The sequence below is a fragment of the Pollachius pollachius genome (assembly GCF_949987615.1).
Source record: "Pollachius pollachius genome assembly, chromosome: 5".
Taxonomy (NCBI): domain Eukaryota; kingdom Metazoa; phylum Chordata; class Actinopteri; order Gadiformes; family Gadidae; genus Pollachius; species Pollachius pollachius.
Window position 1 is genome coordinate 5,252,804 of NC_136938.1, and position 15,832 is coordinate 5,268,635.

At 44.9% G+C, this 15,832-nt stretch overlaps 1 protein-coding gene across 1 annotated transcript; it reads left to right on the top strand.

Moving 5' to 3' along the window:
* Positions 1-2,837: 2,837 nt before the first annotated feature.
* sall1a (spalt-like transcription factor 1a) lies at positions 2,838-15,069 on the top strand. The gene is made up of 3 exons (XM_079736262.1): positions 2,838-3,579; positions 9,470-12,879; positions 13,792-15,069. Exons 1-3 carry the CDS (start codon positions 3,507-3,509, stop codon positions 14,230-14,232), a joined length of 3,924 nt encoding a protein of 1,307 aa, XP_079592388.1. The 5' UTR covers positions 2,838-3,506; the 3' UTR covers positions 14,233-15,069.
* The last annotated feature ends 763 nt before the right edge of the window (positions 15,070-15,832 follow it).

The following is a 15,832-nucleotide window of genomic DNA, read 5'->3' on the forward strand; positions in this document are numbered from 1 at the left end:
TGTATATTTTCAGTTACAAGCGATCACGACATGAATGAAGACCAAAAACTGAAATATCCACTTCTGGACGCGGCAGCTCCCTGCTCTATCTGCTCACAGCTCTATCAGCTGGGAATTTATGTTTGGTTTGAGTTTATGCAATGCATTGAAAGAGTAATACATATATATATATATATATATATATATATATATATATATACATCAGGCCTTTTTGGTTTTGGAAATGTATGTATGAAGACAAACGCAATACATACAGCATATATGCAAATACAGAGAACGACCAATACACATGCACTTGCGCGCGCACACACACAAACATGCATACAAACACCCTCACAGAAGAAGCTCTATTAAAAAGTTTCACGGTTTTTTCTCCCCGACTTCTGAGTGAACGTGTGAACAGTGACCCCACCACATGTTGAATGCGGCAGTGTCACACCAATAACCCTCTCTGGAGAGGAGAAAACCTCGCGGGATGGGGTATCATACCCACGGGGGCTCGCGGAGTCCGTTTACTATTCAATTATGCGGTCAAACGCTCTGTGTTTCTGAGCCATGATCAATTATTGGACGTCAGTGATAACAGTGAATGATGGCTCCACGCGGGACCTTTCCTGATATGTTCCGCGTCGTATTGATTGCGCGTAACAGACGCGCGTGCTTGTCGCGCCAGATCGTCCCATGGCTTCCCCCTCCCCCCCCCCCCCCCCCCCCCGTGAGGTGCACGCGCTTCTCTTCGGTGCACATTCGGAGCAGATTGTTTTATTTCCCCATCCACTCTATTTCTCTGAGTCGTCTTGATTGTTTTTGCATTGTTTTTGTATTAAATAAGTCCAAATCAGACATTATGTCTGGTCAATTATGAATTATCAGGGTTACATTTGATGTTGCCTAAAATTTTCATTGTAGGTTTTGAATAATGGGTTTCCTAGAAAGTGTGCATCATTTGCGATCCAGTTGTAAAGTTAGTTTGTTGTTGTTGTTGTTTAGTGCTGCCGGGTCCCGGACGGCGGCCGTTTGCGTCATTCTGCTCCTGATTGTTCTCCTCTCTGTCCCGAGCTCATTTAAAACGTCGCTCGCTCCGCTGCGCTGCAAATCACCCTGTTTACAATCTCACACCAACACTCACATCAATTAACTGCCCATTGATTTTCCCGCCTGGGACATTACAATATTGCAGAACCTTTTCCTCCCAAGCAAATGCATGTTTGGTGCACGTTGGTGCACGTTGGTTTATTACCGTTACACTGATACACGTTTTCCCCTGCTAATGAACGTCTGCTGTCTTCAATTCGGCTCACGTTTATGCGTGAGGAAACTTAGCCTTGATTTCTATCAATTGATAATTTAATTTGAAGTTAAAAACAGACCAAACAATATTGTTAATATTATTATTATTATTAACATTATGTGTATTTTCATTAATTTGTTTTTGATAGTATAATTATCATTATGATATTCTTCTGTGACTTCTGTGCGCAGATCACTTCAAGACTCTCTTTTTATTATTATATCTCATGCTCTTTCCTTTGTCATAAATAAGTAAACAGTAAGACTAGTCGTGCTAAAAGATAGCTGACAAAAGACAGCACCAGATCCATCTAGCCCGCAGCTGCTCTTTAAATATTCAGTGAAAAATAATGGCATCCCAAGCATCACCTATAGTAGCGTTATTATCTTCATTTCTCAACATCAACCGGGCTGAGGGCTTCGTTTGTCTTTTTCACCGGCTCCCCTGGCCCCGGGCCACCGCCACAACTTCCTCAGGGACCTTTTGCCCTCTTAAAACACACCTCAACGATGACAGGCCCCTATTAGTCAATCATTTGAGCTGTTAATAGCATTTTTTTATATCATTATACTATTATAACTACTATAATAATAATAATAATAATAATAATAATAATAATAATAATAATAATAATTATTATTATTATTATTATTATTATTATTATTATTATTATTATTATTATTATTATTATTATTATCATTATTGTTATTGTTATTGCTATTATTACATTGTTACAATCACGTTAAAAAAGTATACACTTTTTTTCCCCAAACTGTACATTACTGTAGGCTATTACAGTAAAAACACAGTTACTCTAATGGTATATACATATATATATATATAAACACACACATATATATATATATATATATATATATATATATATATATATATATATATATATATATATATATATATATATATATATATACATGTATAAATAAATATATATACATCGCTGTACAATTGGCCTGGGCTGGTGAAGTGGGTCTGAAAGTGGCCGGCGGCGGCAGAGACTATCAGGCGACACACAGAACGTGGTGTCTCAACCATCGCGAAGCGACGCTCTGCGCTCCGGTAACACGTTTACGTTCGGTAGATGAAGTCTACTGTCCGGTAAACTGCTGGAAAAAATGTGGAAAGAAATGTCAACCGCCGTCTATTAATTCGATTCAAATTATTAATCGCGGTTCGCGTTCTCCTGGTTTCGGTCGACGGCTGTCTCACAGGCTAAACGTTTAGATTCGTTGTGCGCAACCGTAGAGGAGAGAAAGGCAGTGAGCGGCGAGTGAGGGAAAGAGGGAGGGGATGGGAGCGGGAGGGAGGTGGGGGGGGGGCTGCATCTTCGAAGACCAGTGATAGAAAAGCCGCGCAGCCAATCAAAGCAAAGATGGGCAGGGCTCAATAATTCTCACAGTGCTACACGGGCCCTCAAAGTTTGTTTATTCGTGGAATGCAGTGTGTGATGAAACGTGTTACTAACCACCTTCTACAACAATCAAATGAAACCGATTGGGACATTCTGTAGCCTACAGCCCGGACTTTGGGAACGCGTACGGTGCTATTACGCACGGATCTCGCTCGGCTCAACCTGGAAGTGCGCTGGGTCTATCCGGAGGCTCGGCGGGGAGTTGGTGTCTTTGTAAAACATAAAGATCTGAATTACAGCGACTGTTGGACGAGCGGTTGACGGTGTCACAACAACTGTGGCCACAGTCTGAGGCAAAGAACTTCGGGAGATCCCGGCGATCTCCGTGGCGAGCAAGTTGGCCCGATCCGTTTGAAGAGCGACTCCTCGCTGCGTGTTGAATATGAAAGACGCGCTCCACAGACTCACTGCGATGACATTCCACTAGTAGTCGAGATAAGCTTTACGCGGAGGCTACCAGCTGGTTGCTAAGAAGGGTTAAACTGTATCCAAAGGGAGTTGGAAAACCCAGCCTTTCTTCCTGCACAGATCAACTCATTGGGTGGGAGCTGAGAGAGAGACAAGAGTCCCCAGCAAATCAGGAGCTAATTGATTAAAGAGACTTCATTTGAATAGGGGGCTGGCGAGGTGCCAATCGCCTTTCAAAGAAGCCCCCGTATGATTAATCGCAGAGCATTATTGATAATCATAACGGGGCACATGCGCGGTGGATGGGCTGGAGTTTGGTAATTTTGAGGAGATTTTTTAGTCATTTTTTATTCTTTGCTCGCTGATGTGCCAGCCAGCATGTCGCGGAGGAAACAAGCGAAGCCGCAACACTTCCAGACCGACCCTCATGTGCCCTTATCGGAGCACAATGGTGAGTGCATACTGCCTACTTATCTCTGCATCCAAGCTTCCACATTTCTCACCGTTTTGGGGCTTTTAGATGTTGTTGGGTTGCGTGTTTTTATACAGTATGGTGATAGTGGACGGTGTTATTAACACGTCGTATATACGTAGACAGCCAGTACTGGTTTTTAATCACGAACAGGGAGGTTTGTTATGCGTAAAAGTTGCATTTACGCAAAATTATACTTTATAGAAGCCTACTTTTGGATATAAAAGGATCATTTTAAACTTGTGGTGATATTGCTCTTACACAAGATTTTCTGTAGTGGCTTCGACTTTACTTAAAGTCGACTTTGCGCAAAGTTATCATTTTTGTCACTGCCGAGTAAACCTTCTGGTATCACTAATGTGCAGTATAAGTGTTCCACTCTTGTAAAGGTACATTTAGACGGTATTCACTTCCCACACCGAAACACTAGACTATTACGCTTTGCCCAGTGGATCTCTGAATCAAACTATATGTTCTTCCAAACTCTTCTCGACATAAGTCTCCCCACTGCTCCACGATGGATCAACGCACGGTTCATCCCATACTGTCACACAGGCCTGTACGGCAGTCGTTTGAGACCGAATCTAGAAGTTTCTATTCGCCTGGTTATTATTCGGGGACTAACATACTTCATGGAGCGGGGACACACAGGGGTAGGCTGTCCGCGGTCGCCTTGCATGCCAGATGCGGTCCTTGTCCAGCTCGAATCATAGTCTTTTCTTTTTTGGCCTTTTGTAAAGACCACCCCGAGATAATACAACCTTTCTTTCAAATAAGATAAAGTTATGGATGTGTACGTGTAAAGCAATGATTAAGTATCTCCAGCCTTATCGGTCTCTCTCATGTTAGCTCTCCCCTTGCCCTCCCGGATTTATTCTCCTGCCAGGTTTTACTGTTAAATCAACTTTGCAATAAGCCTACTATGTCGGATGGCCATCCACTTGCGCACCGATGGAACCGTCTTCAGTTCAGCTATTTTTAAAAGCCACCTGCCTCCAAGCGCTACTTAATTTGATATTTTTATGTTGTGTATGGCTACTAAGAAATAGTGTTTTTAGTGAGGCCTATTATTAAACCAAATGTCCCGTGTCTCGCCGCATTGGACCCATCTGCTGGTTCCCTCTGACGGTGTAAGCAGCTCTGAGGACCGTGGGCCTGTAGCCTAGTTCCTATATGCTGGTCTTTACAGCAGCGAACCGATAAAAAAGTGTACTTTAAAATTGCACCCTGAACAAAATATCAACGTCAACATTAATCCTAAATTTTGCTGAACGAAATTGAATTCGGGTGTATGCAAATGAAAATACATCGAATGGTTCAATACACTCTTAAGGTTGGTGGCCTTAACTCAAAAATAAGAACAAATAGGTCTGCTTCTATTGATTAATAAACGATCGTCAGTGTGCAAAAAAGGCCTATGGTAAATATTAAATATTAGGTACAGCTATGGATTTTAATTTTAGTAGGCGTCCGACACTCTTAGGAGGTGTTTTATCCGCCTCACACTCACACGAAGAGCCCTGGGATTTTACAGTTCGGCCTAAAGATTCATAATATTTAATCATTTGTCCGTTCACTTGATAATCTATGAGTGTCGATTCAGAAATTATTTTGGAGTTAATAATTAAAGTCTATTTTGTATTCTCCTAAAAAAAAATCTTTTGCGCTTTAAACAATCATATATTTTTATTTACTTTTACCACTAAAAGGTGAAAAGGCCCTCCGTGGTGAAATGGTTGACGGTTGGAGGATGGCTCCTGGGAAACGTCACATCGGTGTAGTTAATTCCGATTTTTGTTCAGGTCGTGCGTAAAGGTCCACTGAAACAATTTAACTCAATCACCAAAGAAAGACAATAGGATATTTATCGCTATCGTCAGCAAATCAACGGCTTCCAAATGTGTCGATACCATACCTATATTAAATAACACACACGCGAGGACTATGAGTCATATCCTTATCTTTCCACTCTATCGATTGTTGTCGTGATTAAACATGGAAGGTTTAAAAAAAAAAACACACACACATGCACGCAGAAGACAAAACAGTGGAACCAAGGGCGGCTGTCATTGTGAAACAATGAGACCATCGCAGAGGGAGGGACGTGAGCTGTCCTAACCTCTGTTAGAGTCCCTCTGTTGGGAGGTGAGTAGAGTTCAGGGCCCTGTTTGCTCCCCTGCACCTCATCACCGGCCATGCTGCTCAAACCACAGGCAACTTAGTGAGGCCTCCAACTTTTATTTAGCTCAACCCTACGCATGTGTGTGTGTGTGTGTGTGTGTGTGTGTGTGTGTGTATGTGTGTGTGTGTGTGTGTGTGCTCATGTGTATATTTGTTTATGTGTGTGCTTGTTTGTCTGTGTGTGTGTGTGTGTGTGTGTGTGTGTGTGTGTGTGTGTGTGTGTACATGTGTATTATATAAAAATATATACGTATACATGTGGGTGTGTGTGTGTGTGTGTGTGTGTGTTTGTGTGTGTTTGTGTGTGTGTGTGCTCATGTGTATATTTGTTTATGTGTGTGCGGGTTTGTCCATGTGTTTGTGTTTGTGTGTGTGTGTGTGTGTGTGTGCGCGCATGTATGTTTGTTTGCATGTGTGTGTGTGTTTGTGTGTGTGTGTTTGCATGTGTGTGTGTGTGTGTGTGTGTGTTTGTGTGTGTGTGTGTGTGTGTGTGTGTGTGTGTGTGTGTGTGTGTGTGTGTGTGTGTGTGTGTGTGTGTGAATGCATGTTTGACTGTTTCTGTGTTACCGAGTAAGTGAGTCCTTATCAGTGTTTGGTGTTGGCCCTATCACAGCCCCCCCCCCCCCCCCCCCCCCTCCCACCACCACCACCAGACACCATGGCATCATAGCGTGGGTCCCCGACAAACGACAGAGATTCAGTCGCTTGTAGTTTTGCCAATGTTTAGATAGTGGAAGTCTAGATCCAGCAAGAAGGACTTGTTTTCATTTGGGGCCCCCACCTCCTCTCCTGCTCGATGTGGAGCGTGTGTCACTAGGGCAGGACTGCTGGGGTCTGAGGACCAGGCGGAAGCCCATCTAGTGTTCAGAGGGGAAGGGAGGGAGCTGCAGGCAGGCTGGATACGAGATGGTGGACAGACCCTGCGTGGAGAAGTTCTCGCGCTCTGCGGTTTCCAGAGGTGTGTGTCAGCCCCCTGCAGACAGAAGGAGAACGTAGGAACTTTCAGAGCTCTCTGTTAACTCTTCTTCTTCTGTACTCTTCGTCGTTTGTGTTCTTGCTCTTTAACCGAGACTCTCTGAGCATCTGTCCTGAGCACTTTCTTCGTCTCTGACCTGCTTCCGTTGTTTTCTCGTTTGTTTTTTTGTAAATGTTGTACATACGTGTCAGAGAGGTTGTGTTCACAGTGACTTGACTTGACCTTATCTTATTTCTTACCCGGAGATAATCCTTTGCTATTTCGGGAATTAAGCCTAATGATTGCATCTGCACTTGCTCTACATGTCGGTTCTTAAAAGCATGTTGAATTCTTCAACTTCCAGTAGTGGAAGTTGAAGAATTCTGGCTGGCTGGCACACAGCAGTGTGTCTCTGTATTGCATTCGCTGTAATGCTGTATGGTTATTCAGATGCTGTTACATCTGTGTGCAGCTTTTAAATTGAAAGTGGTGATGACCAAACAGAAGAATCAAAGAAAGACAATCGAAGATATGCCTGGGGCATACATTTTTAAATAAAGTGAACATCAACGTAGAGCGGCTGCATTAAAAATATGGTGACGGATTTCCTTGAATCAATTTGCGGTGCGTTGTTTTTATTATAAAAGCATTTATTTAGTTTCATAAATATTTCATTTATATTTATTTTTATATTGTAACCAGAAACATAATTTCTGTGGTCAATTAAATGGAATATGGACACATGTAAAATCTCACAATTTGTCACTTTTAACTAGACTAATAATTTTTGCAACTGTGATGCAACCCTTATACAACTCAATCATTGAAAAAACATTAGGATTTAAATTTTTTAAATTTAATATAATTAAAATAACGTTGGATAAACGTGTTAAATGCATGTCACAAGCAATCCAAGCAATGTATATCCATTAGTGTTGCGCCCCACGTTTTGCACATGCATGCACGCACCCACACACATGCATACACACACTCACACACACCCACACATCCCCCCCCCCCCACACACACACACACACACACTCACACACTTGATTTTAGTTTTTACCTTTCTATCTAATTCTCACCATTGCGGTTAATTTCATGAAAACATTTTTTTAATAAATACCTGATTTCAATTCATTCTAAACTAATCCTCCCGCCAGTTAAGGTGACTCTGTTTTCTTCACACTAACTTGTGTACACAGTCAGCACAGTGGGAACGTGTTTGCATAAGCCTCACATTTCTCACATGATAAATGAAACACACGTTCCACGATTAACACTGTTGTGCCACGCACACACTCGCCTGCCTGTGTGTTTGTGTGTGTGTGTAGGAGCGGGATGAAAAGGAGGGGTGTCACATGAAAAGTTATAATTAAAGTGGAATCTTCCCCCCTCCCCGCCACCCTGTGTGCATGGTTCGGTGGTGTGAGGGCCCGGGTTTGCTGTCATGGCAACTTTGTGTTATCTGATGTCCTGCGCAGAGAAACATTGAGGGAGATAATCCCTGAATTAAACAGGATCTGCTTTGAGTCGGCTGAGATGAGCAGGGCAAGGCTGTGCTGTCCATCTCGCCGCTCCCATGCTGGGAACAATGGGAAGGCATCCTGTCTCTCTGTGGGGCAGGGCTGCACTTCTCGGGAGTTTCATTTGCAAATGAATCCTCGGCCCTGATGAAAATGTTGAGAGGCCAGAGCCACGATGAAAAGGCTTCATAGAGAATGCAATTTGTAAATCAACTCGTATGTTAAACAGCAATGTTTTACTGGGACAGAAAGGCCTGCAGCCCTATGGCCCTGGAGGCAGTTTTGCTTTGCATTTTCTCTCAATCACGGTGGCTCGGTTGTTCATACTTACCATTAAATACATTTTTTTAAGTTAAAAAATAACAAACAATATATTTGCCTTTTTTTTTTCTTGACACTGGATATGCTTAAAAGATTGAATTAAAGGTAAACTTTTTTTTCAGTGATTGATTAAAAAAAGAGGTACGCAATTAATTAATTTGAGAAAGGGTCAAATCTCTTTGAAGTACATAGGAAATACGCTGTGGATTTTGATGGGTTTAGTGGATATTCATGTTGCATTGGTCTTGTTAACTCCTTGATTCCATCCAGTAACCCAAGGCTCAGTCGTTCACGTCTCATGCTGTGATTGCAGCCTCAACAGAAACAAATTATTTTGGTTGTATAGATAACCTGTCCAAGATGGCCATAGTTAGCTGAAAATGAGCAAAGTTGACAGCAAATTGAAAGTCGAACAAGTCTTTCAAATGCTTGATTTGCAGCAAGTGGACATGTGGACTTTGAAGGGCAGGGAATATAGGAAATCAATGCCCTTCTATAAAATTTCATTAAAACCAAAAGTCCTTACTTCATAGTATTAGACATTTTCATGGATTCTCTGAGGAAAATGATTCCCTTTTATCGGACTGATGAAACCCAGATGTACATCTTCAAAGATCACTTTTCAGCAATATATGAGTAGTGCTATTGATTTTGTTTCTCCTCTTATCATGTTACAGAAGCGGACCCAGTGTATGGGGGCTCCTTCTCATTTTTTGTGGCTTATTGTTGCTTTTCAGTGCTTGTTTTTGTGAACACATCAAGGGGATATGTGCAAAACTGATTAACTTAAGATTAACCACAATGGAATGCGGGGAGATAAAGCTGCTTCTTCAGCTGTAAAACATTTCTAATCACTAATCCCCTATTTCCCCTCTTTGTTTTTCAGGGGACACAGAGCATTGCTCGGAAGACCCCCCCTGTAAGGAGTCAGATGCCCACGTCTGCGGCAGATGTTGCGCCGAGTTCTTTGAGATATCGGATCTTGAAGAACACCAGAAGAATTGCACTAAGAATCAATTAGTTCTGATAGTGAATGAAAATCCCGCCTCCCCGGCCGAATCCTTCTCACCCGGATCCCCCCCCCATAATCCCGACGACCCCATGAATGACACGGCTAATACCACCGATCAGGCTGAGGGCGGTGACCTTCTGGAGTCCATCATACTCGATAAAGCAGAATCCATGGACGTGGACGTCAGCAGTGGCCATGAGGAGGAGGGCGGTCACACGGAACCCGGGAGCCCCGACGACGGCGACGGAAACCACGGCGGCAGGGAGAGCTCAGGCCCCGCCGCGGCTACCTCCGTTATCTCCGCCCCTCAGCCCCCGCAGCTCGGCAATCTGACCGGCCTGGGAAACTTCTCGATGATCAACAGCAACGTCATCATTGAAAACCTCCAGAGCACCAAAGTGGCCGTTGCGCAGTTCTCCCAGGACACCCGTACCCCAGGGGCACCAAGGGTGGCCGTGCCCGCTCTGATGGAACAGCTCCTCGCGCTGCAGCAGCAACAGATCCACCAGCTGCAGCTCATCGAGCAGATCCGCCACCACATATTGCTACTGGCATCGCAGTCTCCTGAAATGCAAGCACCCCCAAGTTCTACTCCAGGCACAATGGGGTCCACTGCCAGCCCACTGACCACGCTGAGCTCCCATCTCTCCCAGCAGCTGGCTGCAGCCGCGGGCCTCGCACAGAGCCTGGCTAGTCAGTCAGCCAGTATCAGCAGCCTCAAACAGCTGGCCGCAGCAGCACAGCTACCTCAGCCTAACCCTGGCAGAAGTGAGACATCTCAGACCATTAGCACACTAGGGCCAACAACAATCAATGCCCATTCCTCTGACAAGAGGCCCACTCATTTAAGCAGCCTCCACTCTCAACTTAGCAACCCCTCACTTACTAAGTCCTCTACGCCAGCATTTGGGATAGGTAGCCTGTTAAATTCTGCAGTGAATCCACTTCTACCTCAGCCCCCACCTGGCAACTCTATGTTTTCGAGCACTCTCCCGAGTGTTGGCACCACTGTTGAAGACCTTAGCTCATTAGCAGCACTGGCGCAACAGAGGAAAGGCAAACCACCAAACGTAACTTCTTTTGAACACAAGAGCAGCTCAGAGGAAGCTTTCTTTAAGCATAAGTGCAGGTTCTGTGCCAAGGTCTTTGGGAGCGACAGCGCCTTGCAGATCCACTTGCGTTCACATACTGGGGAAAGACCATACAAGTGTAACATCTGTGGAAACCGCTTCTCAACCCGTGGAAACCTGAAGGTCCATTTCCAGCGACATAAAGATAAGTACCCACACATTCAGATGAACCCATATCCCGTTCCTGAACATTTAGATAACATACCGACAAGCACAGGTATTCCTTATGGTATGTCCATGCCCCCTGAAAAGCCTGTCACCAGCTGGCTGGACAGCAAACCAGTCTTGTCCACTTTGACCTCATCTGTTGGCATGCTGCTGCCACCAACAATGCCTAGCCTACCACATTTCATTAAAAAAGAGGATCATTCCATAGCCATAACAAGCCCTTCGATAGCGTCAAAGAATGACTCAGGTGCTGATCTGTCGACCAAAAGCAATGATGGCGCATCGGAAGAGGGAGAAAGTGCAACCCTGCCTACCTCAAACGGGAAATCTGAAGAAGGCAGTCATTCCTCAAGCTTTCCAGCAAGTTTGAGCTCTACCTTTGAGAGTATGGCAGAGTACACCACATCAAACAGCCCCCCAATGATGACCAACCCTCTAATGCCTCTCATGTCTGATCAGTTCAAGGCTAAGTTCCCATTTGGGGGCATTCTGGATCCCCTCCAAGGTTCAGAGACCTCAAAGCTACAACAGCTTGTGGAGAACATTGACAGAAAAGTGACAGACCCAAATGAATGTGTCATTTGCCACCGTATACTCAGCTGTCAGAGCGCTCTGAAAATGCATTACCGCACTCACACTGGGGAAAGGCCATTCAAGTGTAAAGTCTGTGGCAGGGCGTTTACCACAAAGGGTAATCTGAAAACTCACTACAGTGTTCATAGGGCCATGCCTCCTCTGAGAGTCCAGCACTCCTGCCCAATTTGTCAGAAGAAGTTCACTAACGCTGTGGTTCTGCAACAGCACATTCGCATGCACATGGGGGGGCAGATCCCCAACACCCCACTGCCCGACAGCTACCAAGAGTCCATAGTCTCTGACACAGGCTCTTTCGAGGAGACCAACTTTGATGACCTCGATACCTTCTCAGATGACATTGAAGGCATGGAGGAGGGCCTCGACGGCAGTGTGCCGGACACACCCAGGTCTGCCGATGCCTTCCACGACAGTCTGTGCAACTCCCCGACCGCTCCTGATATGACTCTCCAAGACGTGCAAGACAGGGCCAGAGAGGAGCATCATGGGATCATCCACCAGAATAACGTAACCGACGAACATCATATGAGCCGTATGAGGGCAATGTTGAACGGTTCGATGGAAGTAGATTGCCTCACCAATGACTCTTCATCTCTGGGAGGGGATGGTGAAAGTCAAAGCCCTGGGAGTCCAGCCGTTTCAGAAACTACCTCCTCCATGCAGGCCCCATCCCCCACCAATGGGCAGCCACAACAGCGTAAATCCCCCAGCTTGGAAGAGAGGCATCAGAGGGCCTTATCCCTGGAGCACATTAGTGCGAGTCTCATGCACTCTCACCCTTCCAGCATAGGAGCACTAGACCTCACATCTGTCAATCCTTTGAAAGAACCACTGGGCATGATGTTCCCCTTCCGTGAGCGGAGCACCATCAGAAACACAGCCTGTGACATCTGCGGGAAGACATTTGCTTGTCAGAGTGCCTTGGATATCCACTATCGAAGCCATACCAAAGAACGACCATTCATTTGCACGGCTTGTAATCGAGGTTTCTCAACCAAAGGCAACTTGAAGCAGCATATGCTCACGCATCAGATGAGGGACTTGCCCTCCCAGCTTTTCGAGCCCTCCACTACCAGCATCTGCTCCAGCCCCACTCCCTCCTTCCTCTCTGTGAGCTCCCTTATCAAGCCGGAGGTAAACGGGTTCTTCAGCAGCTTCCACCCAGAGATCAGGGAGATGCCCCCCGGCCTGGTCACCTCCTCGGCCTCCACCTCTCCTGTGCTCTCCAACGCCCCGCCGCGTCGAACTCCCAAGCAGCACTACTGCAACACCTGTGGGAAGACCTTCTCCTCGTCCAGCGCCCTCCAGATCCATGAGAGAACTCACACCGGGGAGAAGCCGTTCGCCTGCTCCATCTGCGGCCGGGCCTTCACCACCAAAGGCAACCTGAAGGTAAGACCGGGAGGCCACATCTATCTGCGTCCATGTTACATCCATATCCAGCTGCATTCTTCATGAGCACAGAAAGTAGATGAAGTATAGTAGGTGTACAATTTAGGCCTCGAGGCGAGCGGTCAGTTGTCGATAGACAAGGTGTTAGAGGGAGGTAATGTATTATGGATGACAGAAACAGCTTGCCGAGGAACAGGGACCTCGATGGAAAGGTTGAATCACCCAATTAATATGATTATTAGGTAGCAACTGGAGAATGTGATTAGTTGAGAACAGCTGGGAGAGGGGCAGTTAACAGAATTAGCGGTGGTAACTAGAGGCAACCATTCTCCACAGTTGTTTATACTCATCCTCTACAAGAAGATGTACATAGAGACAATTGTTGTCCCGCTGAACCAAATATTTCAGCAGGAGTCAGAAGACAGATGCAATTTAAAGTCTGAGCAATGGAGGCAGACACCGCAAAACTTGGCTCTTAACGTCATCAGCCCATTCGCGAGACGAGAAAATTAAGGTTTAGATTAAAGTCTTTGTTTCTCGTCCAATCACAATAATAAGTAGGCCATGCGCTCACATCCAGAGTGTCAAGCTATTTTAATTGTAACCAAGGCATCATTATTCTTTTTCCATTGCATCATCATGTGTGCAGCTCGTACTTTGTAAACATTACTAAATGTCTCCTGCCTTGCTCTGTCTCTCTCTCTCCATCTCTCTCTCTCACTGCTCCCTCTCTACTGCTTTATCTCTCTCTCTCTCCCTGCATCCCTCTCTCTCCCTCACTCTCTCTCTCTCTCTCTCTCTCCCACTCTCTCTCTCTCTCTCTCTCTCTCTCTCTCTCTCCCTCACTTCTCTCTCTCTCTCTCTCTCTCTCTCTCTCTCTCTCTCTCTCTCTCTCTCCATCGTTCTGTCTAGGTTCACATGGGTACACACATGTGGAACAGCGCCCCGGCCAGACGGGGCCGCAGGCTCTCGGTGGACGGCCCCATGGCCTTCCTGGGGACCAACCCCATCAAGTTCCCGGAGATCTTCCAGAAGGAAATGCCTTCGAGGCTCAGCAACGGAGACCCCACCGGCTTCTGGAACCAGTACGCCGCCGCCTTCTCCAACGGCCTGGCCATGAAGACCAACGAGATCTCGGTGATCCAGAGCGGAGGCGTGCCGTCCATGTCTGGCAGCCTGGGGAACGGGGGCTGCTCCCCCATCGGGGGGCTGACGGGCAGCCTGGACAAGCTGCACGGGGCAGGTCCCAACGCCGCACTGGCCGGCCTGGAAAAGATGGCCAACACGGAGAACGGCACCCACTTCCGGTTCACCCGCTTCATGGAGGACAATAAAGAGATTGCCACTAACTAGGGGAGCGCTGCCGGTCGCTCGTACGTGGACGGGGAACGGAGGCCCTGCAGTCGTACTTTACACACAGAGAGAGGAGGGCGAGAACAAGCGAGGACAAACGCGAGAAAAAATGAACTGATGGGAACTGCTTTGGCTTGCCGTCGAAAACTTTACGGACAGTTGTGAAGACAAGTAGCTTTTTTTGTACAATGTACAACATGTAAAAGTTTTAATGAGCTTATTTATTAGTGATAATAACCTTGCTTGAAACCAAGTGGAAACATTAACAGTTCGTTTTCTTTGTTTAAAAGCCAGAATGGGTATACGAGTGCTTAAAAAATGTGCTTTTGAAACTTAGACTATCTGAGTAGATAACCTTAACTCGGCATTAAGTTATTTTCCGTCTGTATTAGATATAACAAAACTGTCAATGTTTATGTGATGCTTTAGCTCTGTAATAAGCAAAAAGCCTGGCTGTAAATATTTGTACACTGATTTCTTCTAGACGGTTTAACATCTGTGTATTCATGTCAACCTATAGAAAAAACATCAAAATCAAAACGACGGAACTTCGAACGCTATTTACTTTTTATTTTATTTAAGGAAGAAGAAAAGACATACGTGTTTGCTGCATTCCTAGGGCCTCTTTAGTGTTAACCTGTTTTTTCGTTTCCGTTGTTTCTGTCTCTTGTACTTTTTTGTTTACTTCCATAGTTAACATTTCTTTCTGTATCTTATTGTTTTTCGTTGTGTTAAGTTGTGCGGTTGAGAGCGAAATCGTTTGCAAAAGAGGGTACCCTAGGACACACGATGCCACTCATACGGGACAGGGCGACGCTTCAGAGCCCCGACTGGATCTCCACATTGCTGCTATGTCTTAGCATTCGCATTGACATCAGATGCAACGCTACACACACACACACACACACACACACACACACACACACACACACACACACACACACACACACACACACACACACACGCACACACACACACACACACACACACACACACACACACACACACACACACACACACACTTCTGTAAATACAGTCAGATGTGGAAATAAAAACTCCCTCACAACAAAATGTACATATAGCTTATACACACAAACAAGTTCAGTGTGACCAGGGGACAAAATGATAGTGTTTTTATAAATATAAATATATATTAGGTTTGACAACCTTTCGGACTGTTACATGCACTTTCTTGGAAAGTTGGAAGATCATTATGGGTCCAGTTTCTCTACACTTTAATACCTACTAACAACTAAGATACTGTAATTCTTTACTCTAATAATCAAATACAACAGTTTTCCAAAAGAAATGTTCTGTCTTGTGTGTTTATTTATTTTCTCCCTGTTTTAGATTGAAGAGGATTCACTCAATCAAAGCTTGAAGATGTATATTTTGGCCTTAGAATAAGTAGTCCTATTTATTTTGTTCAAGAAAAACAAAGCACTTAATGCAAATCAACAGTTTACGAATTGTAAAATAAAAAGATATGTTTCACTATCATTAATAGATAAATTATTAATAACATGAGGTCTAATACGACCTCATGTTATTAATTATTTGTATTTTATTTTTACGATTTGTATATGGGTTAGACATGGTT